Source organism: Eleutherodactylus coqui, chromosome 2, assembly GCF_035609145.1.
Source record: "Eleutherodactylus coqui strain aEleCoq1 chromosome 2, aEleCoq1.hap1, whole genome shotgun sequence".
NCBI classification, from domain to species: domain Eukaryota; kingdom Metazoa; phylum Chordata; class Amphibia; order Anura; family Eleutherodactylidae; genus Eleutherodactylus; species Eleutherodactylus coqui.
The window spans coordinates 156,043,478-156,065,109 of NC_089838.1; the positions used below are offsets into that span (position 1 = coordinate 156,043,478).

Genomic DNA, 21,632 nt, shown 5'->3' on the forward strand with positions numbered 1-21,632 from the left:
GCTCCGGGGCCTTCACCTGGGCTGAGGGTCTAGCGCTGGGGAGCCGGGGGCTAGCGCCTTACCTGCTGCCTGGCGGTGGGCGTCTGGTCGGCGGCTGCGATGCGTCCGGTTGCCATGGAGACACAGCTGGCGGCGTCTCGGGAGCGCGCACGTCGGGCTGCAGCGAGCGACGGGGAAAGAGCCGGCGGCCATCTTGAGGAAACTTTTATAAGTTGCTGAAACGCTGGAACGGTAAGTACGAACCAGCTAGAAATGTCATTTACAGGGGGGCTTAGTAATGTGTACTTAATGGGGGGGACTGGGCAAAAAAAAAATTTAACTGCTTCCTCGAGACATCTCCTTTAAAGTAGCTGAGGTTTGCATCAAATATATTCACATAAGACAGAAATTGAAAATCTACAATAAAAAAGAAATTTTCAGGAGTGTTTTTGCTAATTTTAATGTGTATGCTAAAGGATTAAACAAAATATTAAACACAAAAAATGGGTTAAGCACATACTTAACTCCTTCCTATCAGCCATACAGCTATGTATGTTCTGACTGCGTAAGCCCCGTGCATTTAGTATGTATATAGATGTTTACAGGATATGCTGTGAATGAGAATACAGGATGGGAATTGACCGTCTCTGATAACTGACACCTACCTGCAAAAGCCGCAATCTGAGATAACTCAGATAACCACTCTCAACCCTTTAAATACCGCTGTCAATTGCGACAGTAGCATTTAAATGTCCCGATCATGGTTTAAATGTTGTGAATGGTCCAGCTGTGGTAAGACTCTGTGGGTGCCATGTATTTCTGCCTATTAAGATGTGCCTTTGGCACATTTTTAACATTAAGTCTATTAAAATACCATATAATGCAATATTATAGTACTGAATTTTACTGTAAAAGCAATCAAGTGATCACAAGTTCAAATACCCTATGGGGTCTGAAAAATAGGCAGAGACTTTTTAATTATTACAAAAAAAAGTTAAAAATAAACCTTTTCCTAGTTGTCGCAATAAGAAAAAAGGATTTACAGATGCAGAGATACCAATTTTTACATTTAGTAGAGTTCCAATTTATTAAGCTATCACATCACTAATCCCGCACAGTAAACTGAGAAGAAAAAAACCGCAGCGATAGAATTGTGTTTTTTTGGTTAAATAAAACAAAAAAAACACTCTTAGGGCTTATTCAGACGACCGTATATCGGCCGCATATTCACGTATATACTATTGCAAATAGTGCAGAGGGGCGGAGAGGTGGTGGAGACAAGGCAGAGAGGGGGCGGGAGCTCAGAGCACTGCTCCCGGCTCTTCCAGCCTCCTCCCCCTGCAGAAAGGGACGCCATATATCGGCTGGCGTGAATACCCAGCCGATATACGGTCATCTGAAGTTGCCCTTATACCCAAGTCACTGGAAGCATAAACGAGTTATGATCTCTTGAAAATGGGAATACTGGAACTGCAGCATATGACCTGGACACAAGAACATCAATGACCTTTGTTCATTAAACTGATAAGGTAAAATATCATGGGACAACCAACAGACATGAATATTCATTTCCTCATGTAAATGTGCAAAAGATCTGCCAATAAACGAGCAAATATTGGTTCTCCAGCAGATTTGCTTACTGGCTGGGTCAACATTACATCTCACCATGTGAAAGGGAAAGCTGGATGCCTGGCTATATACCATTACCGAACCACCTGGAACAGATGAGAAAATGGAGTGCAAGACAAAAGTAGAGGCAGCCACTCCCACACGAATGAAATAAATACAAAAAAACAAAAGTCTGCAAATTCAAGAAATAAAATAAGTGTGAAGATGCCCAATAAGCCATGACTGCAACAAAAACAGTAACAACCACATGCCTCAGCACTCTTATACACTTAGTATCTGCATAAAAATGAGCAACTGTTTGTACTAACTACATAAAAAAATGTAGAAGAACTAGGTAGTCATCCATTAAGGATAGCCTTGACATGGCAGATGGGCACACGGTAATTTGATCAAATTGTGCACCAAGAAGCTTGCAATTTTTTTACAGCAAGTATAAACAATAGTTGTTCATTTGTATGCAGATACTGACGACTGCAGAACACTCAAGCAAAAAGTAAGGCTGAGCGATTTATTAGTAAACAGTATGCCACAACTATGAATTAATTCCTATTATGCAGGAAGTGATGAAAGTGACCCTCCAGTCCTAGACAGACAAAGTCTACACACTACACGTTGCTCTGATTGGTCAGTACTGCCCATGTGAGCAGCATGTAGTGTCTCAGACTACTGATGCATTCTAATGCACAGTGTGCAGCCGGTAGTCAGGGAAGCAGTGCTGCCATCTTTGTTTGTCCAGAACTAGAAGGTAACTTTAACAGGCACGATGACCATCAGTTTAAAATGATATGCTTAAAGGGGTATTCCCACTATGCCATTTATCCCCTACCACTAAATGGGAAATAAATGTCAGATTGCTGTGGGTCCTCCGACCTGCCAGTGATCCCAAGATCTGTGTGCCCCAAATCTCTCTATGAGAATGAAGCAATTGTATGCATGTATGACCAATGCTACATTCACTTCTCTCAGATGGAGAAAAATTGAGGAGCCTAACAATCTCCCTATTTTCTATAGAAGTGAATGGAGCAATGGTCACGCAAGCACACCCCTGCTCCATTCTCATGGAGTATTACAGGCACACAGATATTGGGCCACTGAGGGTACCAGCAAATGGAAGATCCACAGCAATCAGACATTTATTCCCTATCCAGTGGAGAGAGAATAAATGTCATTAGTGGGTAAACTCCTTTAAAAAGCTTGCCTGTATTAAAGCACGTTTCCCCAATACTACGGTTCCCAGCAATAGTGGACCAATGGGCACTCTTCAAAACAATAATAAAAACTGCCTGTCAATTCATCACTTTGAACATCTTAACCACCACTGCTTCATACTGTACTAAGTATATATTTAAATTGCTGCTTTTATTTGTATCCAAGTTTCTTGGATATGAGTTTTGTAAAATGGGATGGAAATTTACAATGATAATAACCAACATGCCTTAGGATTCATTTCAAAGGTTGTCAGTGCCATTGGATTCAGAAGAATGCCCCGCAGCAAGTTCCAGATTAATAAGGCAGAACAAAAAAGTAAAAAAACATGAAATCAATAAATACTATAAAATTATAGGATACTAACCTATATTTATTGGCATGACACAAGAAGCAAACCTTTTTTCCATGATAATGCAGTGGCTTAAGTGGTTTACCAAATGGGGTATCTTTTCCCTCTAGACTGCCTTAACTACAAGCCTAATCCTCCAATGTTTTTCTATGCATGTTAAACTATGTATTGAGCATCCTGAACAAATAAGTGGCAGCTTTTTTTCATCTCTCCAGTCTTGTGCAGAGGCCCCAGCAGTGTAAGCTACAAAGTATCAAGAGCTGTTTAGTACAATCATCTAACTGCTGAAATAGGACCACCATACACTGTGACGTACTCAAGCAATTAACAGCGAGATCCTGTCCAAAATTGTGGGAGGGAAAGCATCAGAATTTATTTAAAAGATTTAACAGAAGGACTTGGCACCTAATACTTTACAGTTCATAAAAATGTACATATTATTCACAAAAGCCCACACCCTGTCTCCCACAAATAGACATATCTGTAGAAATATCAGCAGAAATCTATCCTACCCAAAGTAATTCACGCTCCACTGGCTTTGGAAAACCTGCAGTCCAATGAATTAATGGCTTAGCCTTTTTAAACTCTACCAGGATTAAAGCAGTTATTGTTAAAAAAAAAGCTCCGCACTGAAGAAAAATAATACAATGTTTTTGGAGTGGACAGAAGAAAACTAATTCACGACAGCAGTGTATTAAAATGGCTTTCCAGGTTTTTCTTTTTTAAATTGGACATGGGCTCATGTATGATTTACTCATATTCACAACACGTGGCACCCCTCTGCAACAGTTCCATGACCCCCTACTGGTCCCGGTTTACAGGGCTGCAGTGATAACTTGTTAATCAAATGTGACTGTCATTAAGTCGAACTGCTCACTGCTATGGCTGCTGGCCGATTGTCGTGGGCATGTGTTGGCATTACTATGTGATTGTTCTCAGCAAGAGAAACGACGTAATCTTGTAGATATGATACCTTTTAATGGCTAACAAAAATACATGATGTAATAATAGCGAGCTTTCGTACCAACGCAGGGGTCTTCTTCAGGCTTATGGATTGGATCTGAAGAGGCATGGATATTTATACACACTTATAACATACATACTTATGGTAAGGCACAGATATGGATGTGATTGGTTCGCACTTAAAAGGAATTCTGCAAACCAGAAAACAAACTTTTTTTGTCTAGGCACTGATAGCGGAGTGAAAGTTTTATGGTCTCTAAATTACTGTTGGAGGGGGGGGGGGGGAAAGGTCAACAGGCTCGAATTGTTATAAGAGATACACAAACATTTTTAGCTAAATACTGATAAGGGAGTGAAAGTTTATGGTCCCTGAATTACTATTGATGGGGGTCTTATCTGTGCAATCAAGTCTCACACTTCCCATTCACGCATAAATCCTGGGGAATAATTTAACCCCGTATTCAGCGTGTCAAAGGTTGTTATCAATTTATATTCCCAAATTCTTCTGTGGTTTTGTGACTTGAAACCACCCTTCAATATCAAAACTCTCATATCTCCTATGTCATGTCCATGGCTAGAGAAGTGCTCGGCCACAGGTAATTCTCTTCTTCTGTGTTCAATCGTGTGGCGATGAGATCTCATCCTGGCTTTGAGTTTCTGTCCTGTTTCTCCAACATAAAGACCCCCAACAGGACATTTACTGCACATGATCAGGTACACAACATTGGACGAGGAACATGTGAATGTCCCTGGGATCTTATAGTCCTGCTGTGTGTTGGGGATCCGTATCCTGTCCGCAGTCAGTATATGTGAGCAGGTCTTACAGCTCCTTACATTACAGGGATAAGTTCCTTTTTGTGTGTCAGAGGGTAATGCACTCCTGATTATAAAGTTCCTCAAGTTAGGAGGTTGCCTGTAACACAGAAGCGGAGGGTCCGGGAATATGGTTTTCAGACGGTCATCCTTGTGCAGGGTATGGTGGAGTTTTCTTGCGGTTTTCCTTAGTACCTCTAGTTGCGGATTGTAGGTCACTACTAGAGGCACACGATTGTTTCTTTCCTTCTCCTTGTATTGGAGTAGTTGACTTCTGGGTATCCTGGTGGCTCTGGTGATTTGGTCATCAATTGAGGTGGGATGGTAGCCCTGATTTATAAATGTTCTTTTAAGATGGTACAAATGTTCCTCTCTGTCCGTTGGGTTGGAGCAGATCCGGTTGTATCTGATGGCCTGGCTGTAGACAATGGACTTTTTGATGTGTTTAGGATGGAAACTGTCCCATCTGAGGTATGTGGGCCGATCAATCGGTTTTCGGTACAGGGATGTCTGTATTGAGTTATTTGAAATCTTTATGGTGGTGTCCAAAAAGTTGATTTCTGTATGCGAGTAGTTTAATGTCAGGTTTATGGTGGGGTGGAATGCATTGAATCTTTCATGGAATTTTATTAATTCTTGTTCGGTGTTGGTCCAGAGGATCATGATGTCATCAATGTAGCGGAAGTAGGCCAATGGTTTGCTGGGGCAAGAGGCCAGAAAGTCACTCTTCAGTTTTGCCATAAAAAGGTTGGCATATTGCGGTGCCATTTTACTGCCCATGGCAGTCCCTGTGAGTTGCAGGAATTTCTCTTTGCCAAAGGAGAAATAATTGTGTGTGAGAATGAATCTTGTGAGTTGTAGCACTGCATCAGAGGTGACCCCATTGGCCTCAAGGTGCGCCTGGCAGGCAGTCAGTCCATCTTTGTGTGGGATGTTGGAATATAAGGATTCCACATCCATAGTGGCCAGGATGGTGCCATTGGGGAGGGGACCTACGGTTGACAGTTTGTTCAGTAGGTCCGTGGTGTCTTGCAGGTAGCTGGTTGTGTTTCTCACCAGTGGTTTGAGGATGCCTTCCACCCATCCTGAGATTCCTTCAGTGAGGGTTCCCACACCTGAGATAATCGGTCTTCCTGGGTTGCCAGCTTTGTGTAGTTTTGGAAGCATGTAGAATGTCCCCACCTTGGGGTTCTCCGGTATCAAGTCCAGAAGTTTTGTGGAGCCCACAGACAGGCTTCTAATGACCCTTCTCAATTCCCTCACATATTTCTGAGTCGGGTCTTGATTCAGTTTAGTGTAGTATCTGGTGTCCGTCAGCTGTCTGTTTGCTTCCTTTTTGTAGTTCGATGTGTTCATGAGGACTATAGCACCACCCTTATCTGCAGGCTTAATTGTGATTTCCTTGTTGCTCTTAAGTGCATGGATGGCCCTTCTTTCCTGCATATTGATATTAAATGTTTCACTTCCATGCTTGTCCAGTATAGTGCGGAATCACCTTATCCACGTCTTCTACAGCAACAAGAATAGGGCCCTTGTGGACATACAAACTTTAAGAAATACACTTACAGAGGATGTGAACCTGGAAATGCAACACTTTTATACAACACTACGATGCTGCCTTATTCAGAACAAGGAAAAGAAACTCCAGAGACTTCGACTCAGAGCAGGTCTGTGCCCAAACACGGATCAGGAGCACCCCGAGTCTGGCAGGAGGGAACAGAACCCCCAACGGGACACGGACAAAGGTAAAGTCAGCTGTGTTATCAATCTGTCATCTCACAACCCCAGTAAGGTGGAGCTCAGTGTCCTCTCCAGGGGACTTTCATTCTGTCCCACTAAAACACTTGACAAAACAGAACTTTGTAGTGACATGGAGGAATATTTCAGAAGACTAAGACTGAAAGAATTTTTTCATGATAAAGAGGACACAGGCCTTTTAAGCACACACACACAGGATAAACTTGGGGCCAAAAAGAAGTCTGATTGGACTCCCCCTCCTGGCCGGAGTCGCACTTTGGACAAATACATAGACTCCTTTAGGCATGCAGTGCAATCCACTATACTGGACAAGCATGGAAGTGAAACATTTAATATCAATATGCAGGAAAGAAGGGCCATCCATGCACTTAAGAGCAACAAGGAAATCACAATTAAGCCTGCAGATAAGGGTGGTGCTATAGTCCTCATGAACACATCGGACTACAAAAAGGAAGCAAACAGACAGCTGACGGACACCAGATACTACACTAAACTGAATCAAGACCCGACTCAGAAATATGTGAGGGAATTGAGAAGGGTCATTAGAAGCCTGTCTGTGGGCTCCACAAAACTTCTGGACTTGATACCGGAGAACCCCAAGGTGGGGACATTCTACATGCTTCCAAAACTACACAAAGCTGGCAACCCAGGAAGACCGATTATCTCAGGTGTGGGAACCCTCACTGAAGGAATCTCAGGATGGGTGGAAGGCATCCTCAAACCACTGGTGAGAAACACAACCAGCTACCTGCAAGACACCACGGACCTACTGAACAAACTGTCAACCGTAGGTCCCCTCCCCAATGGCACCATCCTGGCCACTATGGATGTGGAATCCTTATATTCCAACATCCCACACAAAGATGGACTGACTGCCTGCCAGGCGCACCTTGAGGCCAATGGGGTCACCTCTGATGCAGTGCTACAACTCACAAGATTCATTCTCACACACAATTATTTCTCCTTTGGCAAAGAGAAATTCCTGCAACTCACAGGGACTGCCATGGGCAGTAAAATGGCACCGCAATATGCCAACCTTTTTATGGCAAAACTGGAGAGTGACTTTCTGGCCTCTTGCCCCAGCAAACCATTGGCCTACTTCCGCTACATTGATGACATCATGATCATCTGGACCAACACCGAACAAGAATTAATAAAATTCCATGAAAGATTCAATGCATTCCACCCCACCATAAACCTGACATTAAACTACTCGCATACAGAAATCAACTTTTTGGACACCACCATAAAGATTTCAAATAACTCAATACAGACATCCCTGTACCGAAAACCGATTGATCGGCCCACATACCTCAGATGGGACAGTTTCCATCCTAAACACATCAAAAAGTCCATTGTCTACAGCCAGGCCATCAGATACAACCGGATCTGCTCCAACCCAACGGACAGAGAGGAACATTTGTACCATCTTAAAAGAACATTTATAAATCAGGGCTACCATCCCACCTCAATTGATGACCAAATCACCAGAGCCACCAGGATACCCAGAAGTCAACTACTCCAATACAAGGAGAAGGAAAGAAACAATCGTGTGCCTCTAGTAGTGACCTACAATCCGCAACTAGAGGTACTAAGGAAAACCGCAAGAAAACTCCACCATACCCTGCACAAGGATGACCGTCTGAAAACCATATTCCCAGACCCTCCGCTTCTGTGTTACAGGCAACCTCCTAACTTGAGGAACTTTATAATCAGGAGTGCATTACCCTCTGACACACAAAAAGGAACTTATCCCTGTAATGTAAGGAGCTGTAAGACCTGCTCACATATACTGACTGCGGACAGGATACGGATCCCCAACACACAGCAGGACTATAAGATCCCAGGGACATTCACATGTTCCTCGTCCAATGTTGTGTACCTGATCATGTGCAGTAAATGTCCTGTTGGGGGTCTTTATGTTGGAGAAACAGGACAGAAACTCAAAGCCAGGATGAGATCTCATCGCCACACGATTGAACACAGAAGAAGAGAATTACCTGTGGCCGAGCACTTCTCTAGCCATGGACATGACATAGGAGATATGAGAGTTTTGATATTGAAGGGTGGTTTCAAGTCACAAAACCACAGAAGAATTTGGGAATATAAATTGATAACAACCTTTGACACGCTGAATACGGGGTTAAATTATTCCCCAGGATTTATGCGTGAATGGGAAGTGTGAGACTTGATTGCACAGATAAGACCCCCATCAATAGTAATTCAGGGACCATAAACTTTCACTCCCTTATCAGTATTTAGCTAAAAATGTTTGTGTATCTCTTATAACAATTCGAGCCTGTTGACCTTCCCCCCCCCCCCCCTCCAACAGTAATTTAGAGACCATAAAACTTTCACTCCGCTATCAGTGCCTAGACAAAAAAAGTTTGTTTTCTGGTTTGCAGAATTCCTTTTAAGTGCGAACCAATCACATCCATATCTGTGCCTTACCATAAGTATGTATGTTATAAGTGTGTATAAATATCCATGCCTCTTCAGATCCAATCCATAAGCCTGAAGAAGACCCCTGCGTTGGTACGAAAGCTCGCTATTATTACATCATGTATTTTTGTTAGCCATTAAAAGGTATCATATCTACAAGATTACGTCGTTTCTCTTGCTGAGAACAATCACATTTTGCTCTACTGGCTAACACGGTACCAGATCTTTGTTTTCATTGGCATTACTATAGCACACAACCGTTTGTGTAAGAGCAGCAGAATAATTGAAATATATGCCATGTCATTTAATATCCAACTTAAATGTAATTTTTTTAAAGCTGGGGAATACTCCTTTAATTAGATATTCCAGTATACAAAACTTGCTGCACGCATGCGGTGCAAATACAAATCCTCTATCTGTGGTGATTCAATCTTTTCAGCAGCTTTGTACATAATCACCACTTGTAATGCGGTTCACTTTGCTGGTCAAGCATGCTTAGTTCCTGCACTAGAAATTGTGCATCAGTGGAATCTGGGAAGTAATGTCCAAAGCTCAGCAGTGAGGGAACACATTATGAAATGCGCAAGAGGGGAAAGACTTGCCGTCTTTCAAATTTCCCGGCCAATCGCCAAATACTCCATTGAGTTTCAAATAATCATCTTCTTCCTGCCAGGTAGTTAAAGTGAACAATTACGTCTCCTTATGGTCCCTTTACACGGGACGACAGTCGGGTAAATAACTGCACGTGCGCTGAAGTCACCGATTAGGTCGTTAGCGCTCCTGCAGAGTATTTAGACTGAGAGATTTCACCTCTGGGTCACGGGCTTCTCGCTCAGCACGTCTTCTTCTGTACTGCACTGAGAGTTTATATGTAACAAGAAGCCAGCAATCCAGCGATAGTTTCTATACTGACAGAAAGTTAGCAATTACCCCCCTGCAACCCCCCCTGCATTTACACCGCACGATTATTGCTTGTTTGAACAAATTTTGAGCAATAATTGTTCTGTGTAAATGGCCCATTGCGATCCATCCAGTGCAGAAATCCATCCTTAGGCCTCCTTCACACGAGCATTGTTTTGCAGGTGCGAATGTGCTTGCAGGATAGCGAGTCTATTAGAGCCATTGATTTCCTATGGTTTGTTCACATGTTCATGCTATACAGGTGTGTAAATTCACGCACCTGCGAAAGATAGGATATGTGTGCACCGCCTAGGTCCATGCTGCGGGTCAATATTCCCCGCATGGAGTCCCCTCATCACTGAAAACTGTGACAGCACTGTCACAGTGTTTAGTGGCAAGGGGACTCCACGCGGGGAGTAAAGAATCCCCTGCCATAGCTGTAACAGAGGATCGCGATGCTCTCCTTTTGCTTTCAATGGGGCCACCGTTGCTGCCAGCGGCCCCATTGAAAGCAATGGGATGCTGGCAACCACTGCAATGATTTTCAGGGAAGGGCTTTAAATATAAGCCATTCCCTGAAAATTATCCCTAGCAGGTGTAAAAAAATAAATACTAACCTCTCTGGCACTGTCAGGGCTTGGCGCATCTAGCCGCTTGGCTCATTGGCACTGTACTGAAGCTCTTTCAGCAGCCAGGGATTTAAAATCCCTGCCTCCTGAAAGGGCTGCATCTGATTGGCTAAGCGCTCAGGAATATGATGGCAGCTTTGCAACACCACTCTAATCCATATCCAAATAGAAACATACCCACATAGTAATACGATAGTCCTTATTTACATATTAACTAGTAATTATTAGGAAATGATAGCACCAGTGTTTCTGGTGGCACGATGCGCCACACAGCTGTGCTGCATGGTACATCCATTATGATCCCCACACATCACACACATGGCTCTACTACATCCATCCTGAACCCACACATGACACGCACAACTCTGCTACATCCCGATTCACACACAGCTCTACTACATCCATCCTGATTCACACATAAGAAAAACACAGCTTAGCTCCTCCTACAGCAGTGACGTCACCACAGGTCCTTTAGCTCACTAGATCTCGGTGGTTGAGGTAGGTCTGTGTCTTCTGTCAGGACTGCTGAGTTGTATCTGAGATAATAACTGATTAGTTGTATTTTCATTTTGTTATTTTTGTCCTCCCTTTCCAAGAGCCCTAAGAGTGTTTTTCTTCTATTGGTCAGGCTCTGTGTTTTATATATCCTGTAGGACCTGTGATGCTGTCATCAGGGGCGGAGCTTGAGAAGAACCCACATACAGTACTTTCTACCAAACTGCAGAATAGCTCCTTCCACAGCAGTGACGTCACCACAGGTCCTTCAGCCCACCGGATCTCTGTGGTGGCGATAGGTCAGTGTCTTCTGTCAAGACCGCTGAGTTGTATCTGAGATAAGGGCTTGGTTGCATTCTCATTTTATTTTTGTCCTTCCCTTTCTAAGAGCCCTAACTTTGTTGTTCTTCTATCGGTCAGGCTCTGCGTTTTATATATATTGTAGGACCTTCAATGACATCACCAGGGCAGTGGGGCGATGTCATCACCAGGGGCAAAGCATGAGAAGCACTCACAAACATACTCACTGACAAGTGGTCGTTTGTACAGAAAGGGTCAAATGAATCAAGCTACTGTGACACACATATAAACACTGGTAACCCAGGTAAACCACATGGCTGTTAACTTACTATGCAAGACAGAGTAATGGGGAACTGATAATATACATTTTTATAGATTCCGTAGAGGTATATTATACTACTAAAACCACGTAAATGAAAACAGCATAAATAATTTATAACATTCCCCATTGTAAATGTAATTTTTTATATTGTAATGCAATCACTTAAAAGAAAAACAGAGGTTTGTTTTGTAATTAAGAAGCGCTCAAGATTATTTACAAGATTATCTCTGTTATGAGCAAAGGTTAGGCAGTCTGCTCTGATCCCACAGAAAGCTACTGTAGCAGAAATGACTGAAAAAGTTACTGCTAGTTCTGAGAGAAACTTGATAGAACACACAGAGTATTGCAGCTACAGATGGCATGCGATGTTCAAATTGAACCATGAAGCAATGGTAGAAGGTGGCCTGGTCTGATGAATCACGTTTTCTTTTACGTCATATCAAAAGCCTTGTTTCACTTACTTGGGGAAGAGATGGCACTGGGATGCATTATAGGACGAAGGCAAGCCAGCAGAAGCAATCTGATTCTCTGGGCAACATTCTGCTGGGAAACCTTCTAGATTTTCATTTTTTCATCTCGACATTCCAAAAGCCATCATTTAAAAAAAAAAAAATTCTGTTGATTAGGGTATATCAGAGCTCTTATTTTGCGATGCCACTTTTTTGAGGGTCATAAAAGTTATTGCCTTACAACTTTTTCTCTTCTCAACTCCTTACGGAAGGAATGTAAAAACAGCAATTCTGCCTTTTAAAAAGAATCATGCATTGTTTACAGTACAGCGTAAATCAAATGTTACCTTTATTCATTGGGTCAGTACAATTATGTAGATACCAAAATGTATCTATTATACTGTATAAGTGATCAAACAATCACAAGTTCAAGTCCCCTAAGAGGACTAAAAAGGAAGTAAAGATAAGTAAAATACTTTTGAATTACAAAAAATTTAAAAAAATACATTTTTAACCTCCCCTTTTCCCAATCGTCAAATCAAAAAATGTAAAAATTGACATAGCACAAAAGATCCAATTTATTAAAATATCACATTACTTAATTCTACACGGTGAGTGCCATCAGAAAAAAAATACACAATGCTAGAATTGCGCTTTTTTTCTTTGTTACCCCGTCTCCCCCAAAAATCTAATAAAAAGCAATCAAAATCACTGTATAAAGGAGCATCAATGACCTTGATCATGAAAGGGTTAACTGTACGGCAACTTGCTGTATAATCACAGTGCCTTTATAACTAGAATGCAATCTTTCCGTCAAGTACACAATTACGATGACCAAGCTTTTGTAACTTCACATCTTCTCTGTATATTCTTCAGCTCTTTAGCGACTTACAATCTCTTGGCAATAAAGCAGACCTGGCGAAACTCCGTGGACTCAACATGCCTCTTAATATTTAACCGTTACAGTCTCTTAATGCTGGGCTTTCACTCTCTCAACGCCACAGAGAATTTATGACCGGAGCTACCCAAGTTACTGTTCTAGACACCTTCTCTTCCGGAAAGGAGGCCCCAGGGCAGAGGCGTTAATTGAAGCTTCTGGGCCCCAGTGCAAAATCTGTAACAGGGCCCCCAACTATAATGCTTTATTCACCGTGCTGGGCTCCATATATGGGGAAGAGAAGCCTTATGGACACAGTAAGGTTCCTGGGCCCGGGTGCAACAGCATCCTCTATAGTTAGTTATGCCCCAGCTCCAGGGAAAACTCACAGCTCACTTATTCCAGCTGCTTCCAACATCTTCACACAGGCTCCCAGGGTTTCACTCATGGCTCATAACTACATATGGCACGCCTGAATATGAACCACCCCCCTCAAACACCACCATGGCAACACATCAACTAGCATGTATGCCACACCCTGCCATTTATACGTAAACTAGTACCCCCCTGTGGGGCACAACATGCCCTCCTATCAGTCGCACATGTCCCACCCAGCATGGTGGCTTGGTGCTTGACATCTTTCAATGGCCACTGGATCTGGAAACCAAATCGCCCACACAATGTTCACAGAGAGCATAGTGTTTTACACAAACCCAACTGCACTGTTATGTACATCATCAGCATCTGTACAATAACCATCAGTTACATAATCTACACATTACCAACATATAACAACCCCCTGCAGATAGGCAATAAATATCTATCACTGCATTATTTCAATAAACCCCGACATATTTATAATGAAGATTCCTTATAGTATATTACACCTCCTCACTAGCTAAGCCGCAGCACAAATAAGACTCACACTACGTGGGGTAGCATGTGGTGGCTTTCAGCCAGTATGTGTCAGTAATATTTAGTCATGGTATGGAGGTATTATTTCTCAAAGCGTCTGTTTGCGCTTACTGTATTTGTTCCTGAAATTGTCTATTTGCGCACGTGACCTTGGCTTGTGATTTCCCTTCTGAACCATTGCTTATGACCCTACCTTTGGCATCATTTGACTATTCTCTTGGGTTATGAGTTGGAATAGCTTTTTCAAATCACCATCGATCTCCAATTAGCCAGGTTAAGGGGGTAGTTAAAGGGTCGCAACCTGCAGGTCCCCAGCAGCTAAATCCATACTGCCTTGTGGGGTAAGCCTTTTTAGACTTCATGCCTTGATATTTTCAGCTCTAACTAGGAGAATTGGTATATTATTAGAGATGAGCGAGCACCAAAATGCTCGGATCCTCGTTATTCGAGTCAAACTTTTCGTGAAATTCGAGAGCTCTATTTGAGTAATGAACTCCATTGACTTCAATGGGAAACTCAAGCATTTTTGTATGGGACCCGCCGGTTGCCGAGCTTTTTTTTTTTTTTCCTGTGTTCTCTCTCTCTCCTCCGCCAAGCCAGCCACAAACTACAATTGACGTTCGCAGCGGGGAGAGGTCAAATCTGACACGTCACTGGCAGGGGGAGGGCCAAAACTTGGGCGGGGTCAAACACAGCATGATGTTCGCTCGAGTAGCGAGTACCATTGAGTATGCTAATACTTGGACGAGCATCAAGCTCAGAAGAGTACGTTTGCTCAAATCTATATCTTATCCATCCCGATACATACATTAAATGGAGACTCTGATGAATGTCTAGCAGCAGCATCAGTCAGCCATATTCTATAATGGCATCCCTTTAATGCATACATCATGAACACTTCATGATGCATCTGTTAAAAGGGTATTCTGGGCACAGACTAACATTTTAAAATCCAATGTACATTATCACAATAAGTTATCTTATACTAGATTCACTGTGGCACCATTGCTGCAGTCCCCTGTGCCTGTTGGAACCATTTACAGGCACCTAGCTGAAAGATATTTGGTCTCATGGCACCTTTTACATGTACTGCCTTTGATACACACTTACTGTGACCTCAGTTTGCAGTGGTGTCGTCAATGACGAAACTATACTGCTACAGAGTGGAGTGGGGTTGTCTTCAGCAATGAATCCAAGTTTAGTTTGGGCACAGGCGATGACTGTGTTCATGTCTGCAAACCTAGGGGGTGAGCACCTCAATCCTGTCTTTGCTGTGGAGCGGCACACTGCCCCCACTGCTGGTGTGATGGTCTGGGGGGCCATCATATACGACAGTTGGTCACCCCTAGTAGTGGTACAAGAGACAATGACAAATCAGCGATATGTTCAGGATATCCTGAAGGACAACCAGGTACTAGAGCCTCCCTTCCAGTGTTCAGTTTTCTGCAATAAATTCTCCTTTTGCTCTGATATTGTAATCACTTACTTATATCAATGTTACAATCACACAGAGAAAAGTGATACATGTTAGATCGTGGTGGTTGTGGGGGGCTAGATGCACTCCCTCTTCACTGTCAAAGCTTGTGCATAACTTTCAGCTGCATCGCGGAGTCTCTTAAGTGACCAATTAATGCAGACCTACTGTATGGTTTGCTGCCCACTTCTCCCTCGAAAATATATATAGATCAGATATAGCATCTATAAGGCAACTTTTATAATGCAGCAGGCTCAAATATAGTGACTCAGCTCTAGCATATATCTAAATAATGTAGTCATCATATAATGGTCAGATACCAGTTCTACACAGTGATAGCGATTACAGTGCAGTTACCTCCAGTAATCACAGGTGACGTCATCTGATTGTAGTCTTCCCTTTTCTTCATCCAGGCTCAGACTGCCATGATCACTTCTTTCAGCCATGACTCTTATGTGTATACAGACTCCCTGTCTTACTGCTTCAATACCCCTCTCAGTACCCCCTACACAGTAATAGTGCCCTCACACAGTAATATCCTATGTCTGCCTCTAAAGTAATAGTGCCCCTCGTTCAATAATAGTACCCCGCTGTGCTCCTGTATTCAGTAATAGTGCCCTTCTGTGCTCCTGTATTCAGTAATAGTGCCCTTGCATTCAGTAATAGTGCTCCTTTTGTGCCTCCTAGCTCAGAGAGTGCCCTCTCTGTTTCCCCATGTGTAGAGTTCTCCCATGTTCAGAGTCCCCCCACATATACAAAATGCTTCATGTGCCCCACATTTAGAGAGTACCGACATGTTTAGACAGTGCCCCTGTGTCCCCCACGTTTAGTTAATGCCCCCTCTGTGCTGCCTGCAGTGACTACCACTTAACCAGCTAATATTTTTTTTTCACATTGCATGCCATGAAGCATCCTGTGCATCTTAAATTGTCCACCTCTTTTGGTTCCTCTGGTTTTCTAAGGCCTGACGGGACAGGTGGTTAAGATACACAGAATGCCACTGTAAGAATAAAAGCTGGTTAAGTTGTAATAACTGTAGGCAGCACAGAGGGGGAGGTGCCAGGAGGGAGAAAGACCCACTGCCTACATCGCTCCATCTGGCATTTGCCAAAATTACCTGATGGGCAATCTGACCCCGGTCATGAGCAGCCTATGAGCTTCTTATGACATATCCATTAAATAGACACAATTATGGCTTATGGATGACGGATGCCATAATTAGGCATGTGTCATCAATATTTTATAATGCTCATGAATTAGAGTTTTAGTGAAGTCATTACAAAAAAAAAAAACTTCCACATTGTACATTACTTGTGTATATATATATATATATATATATATATACACACAATATATAGAGATTTTTTTTTAACTGGACCCCACTCTAATGAAATACTGTAGTTTACAATGCTATCGCATATTCTCCAAGTTCACTGATGTATACCACCAGACAGAAGCTAAAAGTTGGACATACCTTAGCGTGTAAGTTGGGAGTTCCCACAGTGTACCCACTACACAAACTGAAAACATGATGTGAATGAGAACTCTCAGACAAAGTTGACAAGACATGATGGTAATTGTAAAAAGGCTCAAATGGAAACATTTTAATATATTCAACCCACAAAGTTAAAATTTAAACATTCAGTTAAATCTTCCAAATACGTCATTTCTTTCAATGTGACCTTAAGTGAGCAGTTAATACCAGACATACAATTGAAATTCAGAGAAAATAGCCGAGTTTGAGAGAAACATTATAAAATCAGGTTAAGTGCATCTTTGCTTATTTCATTCCTTAAGTGCACTCTCTACATCAGCTCATTCCATGTAAATCTGACATCGTGATCAATACATTTCAAGACCTGATATACAGAAAGATGTGTATTCTAAGAGTGAAGTCACCCTAGTGTTATCTAACAATGGAAGCCGCTATCTCCATTAGTGCCAATAAATACGTCACATCATCGGAACAGAAAAAATGATCTTGTGTATTACAGCGGTTCATTAAAATGACATCCACTGAGTAACAAGCATTACGTCATAGCACACCATGGTGAATAGTAATACTCACTTAATGGGAATGTACAATTTCATTTTGTCCTGCACTTCATGGTGCTATTTTATGTTCTGCTCGATGATGTAATCTGCCCGTTTATTTTAAGCTGCATTTTTTAAATACATGCAACAAAACCGTAGCGCTTGAAGGTGTTGTACCAGAATTGTAAGTTGTCCCCTAACCACAGTATAGGGCATAACTTGCTGATCAATGCGAGTCTCACCCCACTAATCTACAGAATGGGGGTCTCGTGTCTCCCACCCTACTCACCGCAGGCTTATTGCACCCCCACAATGAGCAGCAGACTGGATGGAGCACCAGTCATGCGAGCACTCTATTAATTTCCAATGGGACTGACAAAGATAGTTGAACGGCCAGAGCTTGGGTATTTCCGTCTGCACCACTGAAAATAATGGAGTGCTGGCCACGCATGCTCGGCTATTATTCCATTCAGTGTGACGTCAGCGTGGTTGGGAGTAGGGACCCTACAATGACAAAAAGAGGGGGACATCAGACCCCCCATTCTCTGGATTGTCGGGGGACTCAGCGGTGAGACCACCAATCAGCAAGTTATCCCCTATCCTGTGAATTTTGGACAATCCCCTTAACCTTTGTCATGACTTTGGACACACTTTCCTACAAATAGGGCTCTGTTCACATTTTGTTTGGGGCCTTCCCCCATTGCACATATCTGGCGTGTACTGTTGAACATATATTCTAGACACAACTCTCTAATTATATAATTGCATAAATCTGCCATGTACATTTTATTGTGGAATCCCCTTTTATTACAAGAAGTAGTCAACTGCACTTTCCAGTACAGTTAAAACAAAGGTATATTGATATATACCAACCAAAGATATTCCAAAAGGACACTCTTTGGGCCTACATTTAGCTAATGTGAATCTGCAAGTATGTCAGGACATAAATCAAGCTGCGCCTTTGAAGTATACTCTGAACACACGAGACCTGATGTGGCAAATGGTAGAATTACATTAAAATGTACCAGTAACTGTAAATGACCTTGGCCTATAACATTCCCATTATAAACATCTATATATAAATATATGAGTAACAGACAAACTTACCAGTATCTCTGTCCCTGATACAGTAGTCAGGTGAATTCTCAAAGTATACCAGGTCATTGGAAGTTGGTTTGTTAAACCTTTTATTTGCCACTGTAAAACCAGTGCCATCTTGATTCATAACAACTTGTATGGCCCCATTGTATTTTTTTCGCAATAAGTCTCCAGATTTTCGAAAATCCCCCATAGTCAGCCAACATGTCCTTAAAGTACAAGACCCACTCACTCCATGGCACTTGCATTCCTGTTTCATAAACCTCTTTACAGCCTGCAGTAGATAAACACAACATGAGGCTATTTACTTACTCATGAGATAACTCAGAATTAGTTTTAGTGTATAGAGTACAGTATATGGTTTTGGTGTTAGTTGCAAACTGCATACAGCTAATTTGCACATCCACCTCAATACAAAATAATGGTTGAGGCAAGGAGTGCTATAACCCTTAACGGCCTAAGGATCAAGCACGGTAAATATACGGCACTTGGTCCTGGGCTTTAATCCCAGCCAATAGTTAAAATATGGTGAGGGATTAAAGCCCCTTCTTCTGCAATCAAGCAGAAGCAGGTCGGGTTATCAGCTGTTAGTCACAGCTGAGAACCTGAAGGAGAAGGGAGAAGCGTTTTTTTAACCCCTTCTACTTTCCCTGATACATAGCGCTCCTATGGATGCCCCAGCTACAGTGGAAAAGTATTAAATAAAAAAAAACATGTTAATTACCCCTAGAGGTCATTATATGACGTCATGGGGGAGATAGATAGAAAAATAAATAAATTACGTAAATAAGTAAAAACAACATTACAGAATAAAAAAAAAATACATACAAAAAAAAAAAAATAACCCAAAGTTGACGCCAACCAAAACAATCGCCGTATGCGCCCTGTAATCTGAAACTATACAGGTTATATATCAAAATGTTTGAAACCAAATGAGGAACCCATTTCCATACTTTATTTTAGCGTAAACATACCAATTAAAAAAAACAACTCTAAATGTTAGAAAAATCATTTTTTTAAGCTTTTTACCACCAATAAAACTTGAAAACGGAAAAAAAAGTCAGTGAAAAAGATATTTTTAAAAAAATCGCCCTATATGTCATGGAAAAAAAATGCAGCAAAAATAATTTTGGTAGCTGAAGGAAAGAAAAATAGGACAGTAAAACCACCACATGGGTAAAATACCTAAAAAGTGCCTGGTCCTTAAAGGGTTAAAAGGAATTCTGAGCAAACAGCAATAGAAAAGCACTACAAAAATGAAAAATGAAAAAAAACTGTCATCTTTGGGGTTACTTTTACTGCCACTACTTAGGTTTATTCAAACACAATAAGAAGGTGGGTAAAGGAATACCTTTCTTCCAACTCGGTTGTTGTGAAGGTTCATTAGGGCTCTTGCATCTTTTCCTTTTCTTTCTCTTGCATCCACAAATGCTTTAGCAAATCTGATGCCATAGTCTATGTTATCACTGCAGCCACCCCAGTCAAAGCTGCCCTTGCTGTCCTTAGAAGAACCTTTTTTCTTTGGATCACATGAGCATGACTTCAGCTCTCCTTGACTGCAAGCCCGCGTGATAGCAAACACTACGCCAGCAGAAGAGATGGCATAAACAAAGGCTGATTCTCGGCTGCCTGAAAACATAAATAAGGCAAGCAATTCATTTGTTGTTATGGGACTATGGTGTCATTCTTCACATGTCATCATACATTATATAAAAACCATGTGTAGTCAGAGGCTATAACCATGTATTACTTCCTTTCACCTGCCCCTTGTCCATACCCGTAGCTTAGCATGTAGAAGGGCAGGGATAACAAATGACTGCAGGATCTAAATGCATACAAAAGTTTACTTTGAAGCCTATAGTTATGGAAAAACATGCAGATTTGCACAGAAGCTGCAGACACAAAATGCGCTGAAGCAATAAAAATGGTTGCAAAAGCCCAAATCTCCATTACATTCTTGTTATCAGAATAGTTTTCTTGTACAGGCATTAGTCCCATATGTTGTGACAAGTGGATGTTACCCTTTAGCCATGTAAATGTAACAAACTGTGCAACAAACCAAATAGCTAGAGATGAGCGAGCACACTCGCTAAGGGCAATTACTTGAGCGAACATTGGCCTTAGTGAGTACCTGCTTGCTCGGAAGAAAAGATTCGGCTGCCGGTGTGGGGGAGCGGTGAGCTGCGGGAGTGAGCAGGAGGGAGCGGGGGGAGGAGAGAGGGAGAGAGAGATCTCCCCTCCGTTCCTCCCCACTCTCCCCCGCCGCTCCCCGACTCCCACTGGCAGCCGAATCTTTTCTTCCGAGCGGGCAGGTACTCGCTAAGGGCAATGCTCGCTCGAGTCGGAAGACCCAAAACCCCCATTCCAGTGATTGGTTAGACAGAGGTAGCAAAGAAAGTTGCCCTATATTACCACACAACACAGAAAAAAGTCCTACTTTAACTAAAATGTTACTTTTGGAGCCTTTTCCCCCACATATGACGGTAGATTTCTTGTGTATTTGACTTGGCATAAACTGTATAGATTGGTTACATGCAATCTTTATCAGTTACACTTGTCTCCACAAAAGTATTATAACTTTTTGGGGGAATAAAACTAGAATTTGAAATGAAACGTTGACATTTAATGAGTAATGTTGCTTCATGTTCACAGAAAAGGCGATTCCGTGACATGTGAAACTTCAAACAATAATTTTGTTATCGAAGAACATCATGTTTTTCAAGTAAAAAAGAAAAAATGAAACAAGGTATTCTGTACATCATCTAAGATTTGAGGACTTGTGTATCCAGCCTTTACGAGCCAAGGAAAATGCTAAGTCACTCCAGAAAACAGTTGGGTGGAGAAAAGGACTGGAATGATACATTTTGCATGCACAATCTTGAAAACAGCGCATTTAAGCATTATCCAAGTATCCAATTTGATCTATTGCCCACAACTGTAATACATATCGAATATAGGAAACATGAGCGCAAAGCACAAATATTCCTAGACAAATGA

At 42.0% G+C, this 21,632-nt stretch overlaps 1 protein-coding gene across 1 annotated transcript in view; it reads right to left on the bottom strand.

The window, feature by feature from the left end:
• Nucleotides 1–21,632, bottom strand: part of WNT2 (Wnt family member 2) — an 83,866-nt gene that overhangs the window by 37,928 nt on the left and 24,306 nt on the right. The window contains exons 3-4 of the mRNA XM_066591815.1: nucleotides 19,987–20,264; nucleotides 18,645–18,909 (exon numbers count right to left, since the gene is read on the bottom strand). Coding sequence (XP_066447912.1) covers nucleotides 18,645–18,909; nucleotides 19,987–20,264 — 543 coding nt within the window. The remainder of the gene's footprint in view (nucleotides 1–18,644; nucleotides 18,910–19,986; nucleotides 20,265–21,632) is intronic.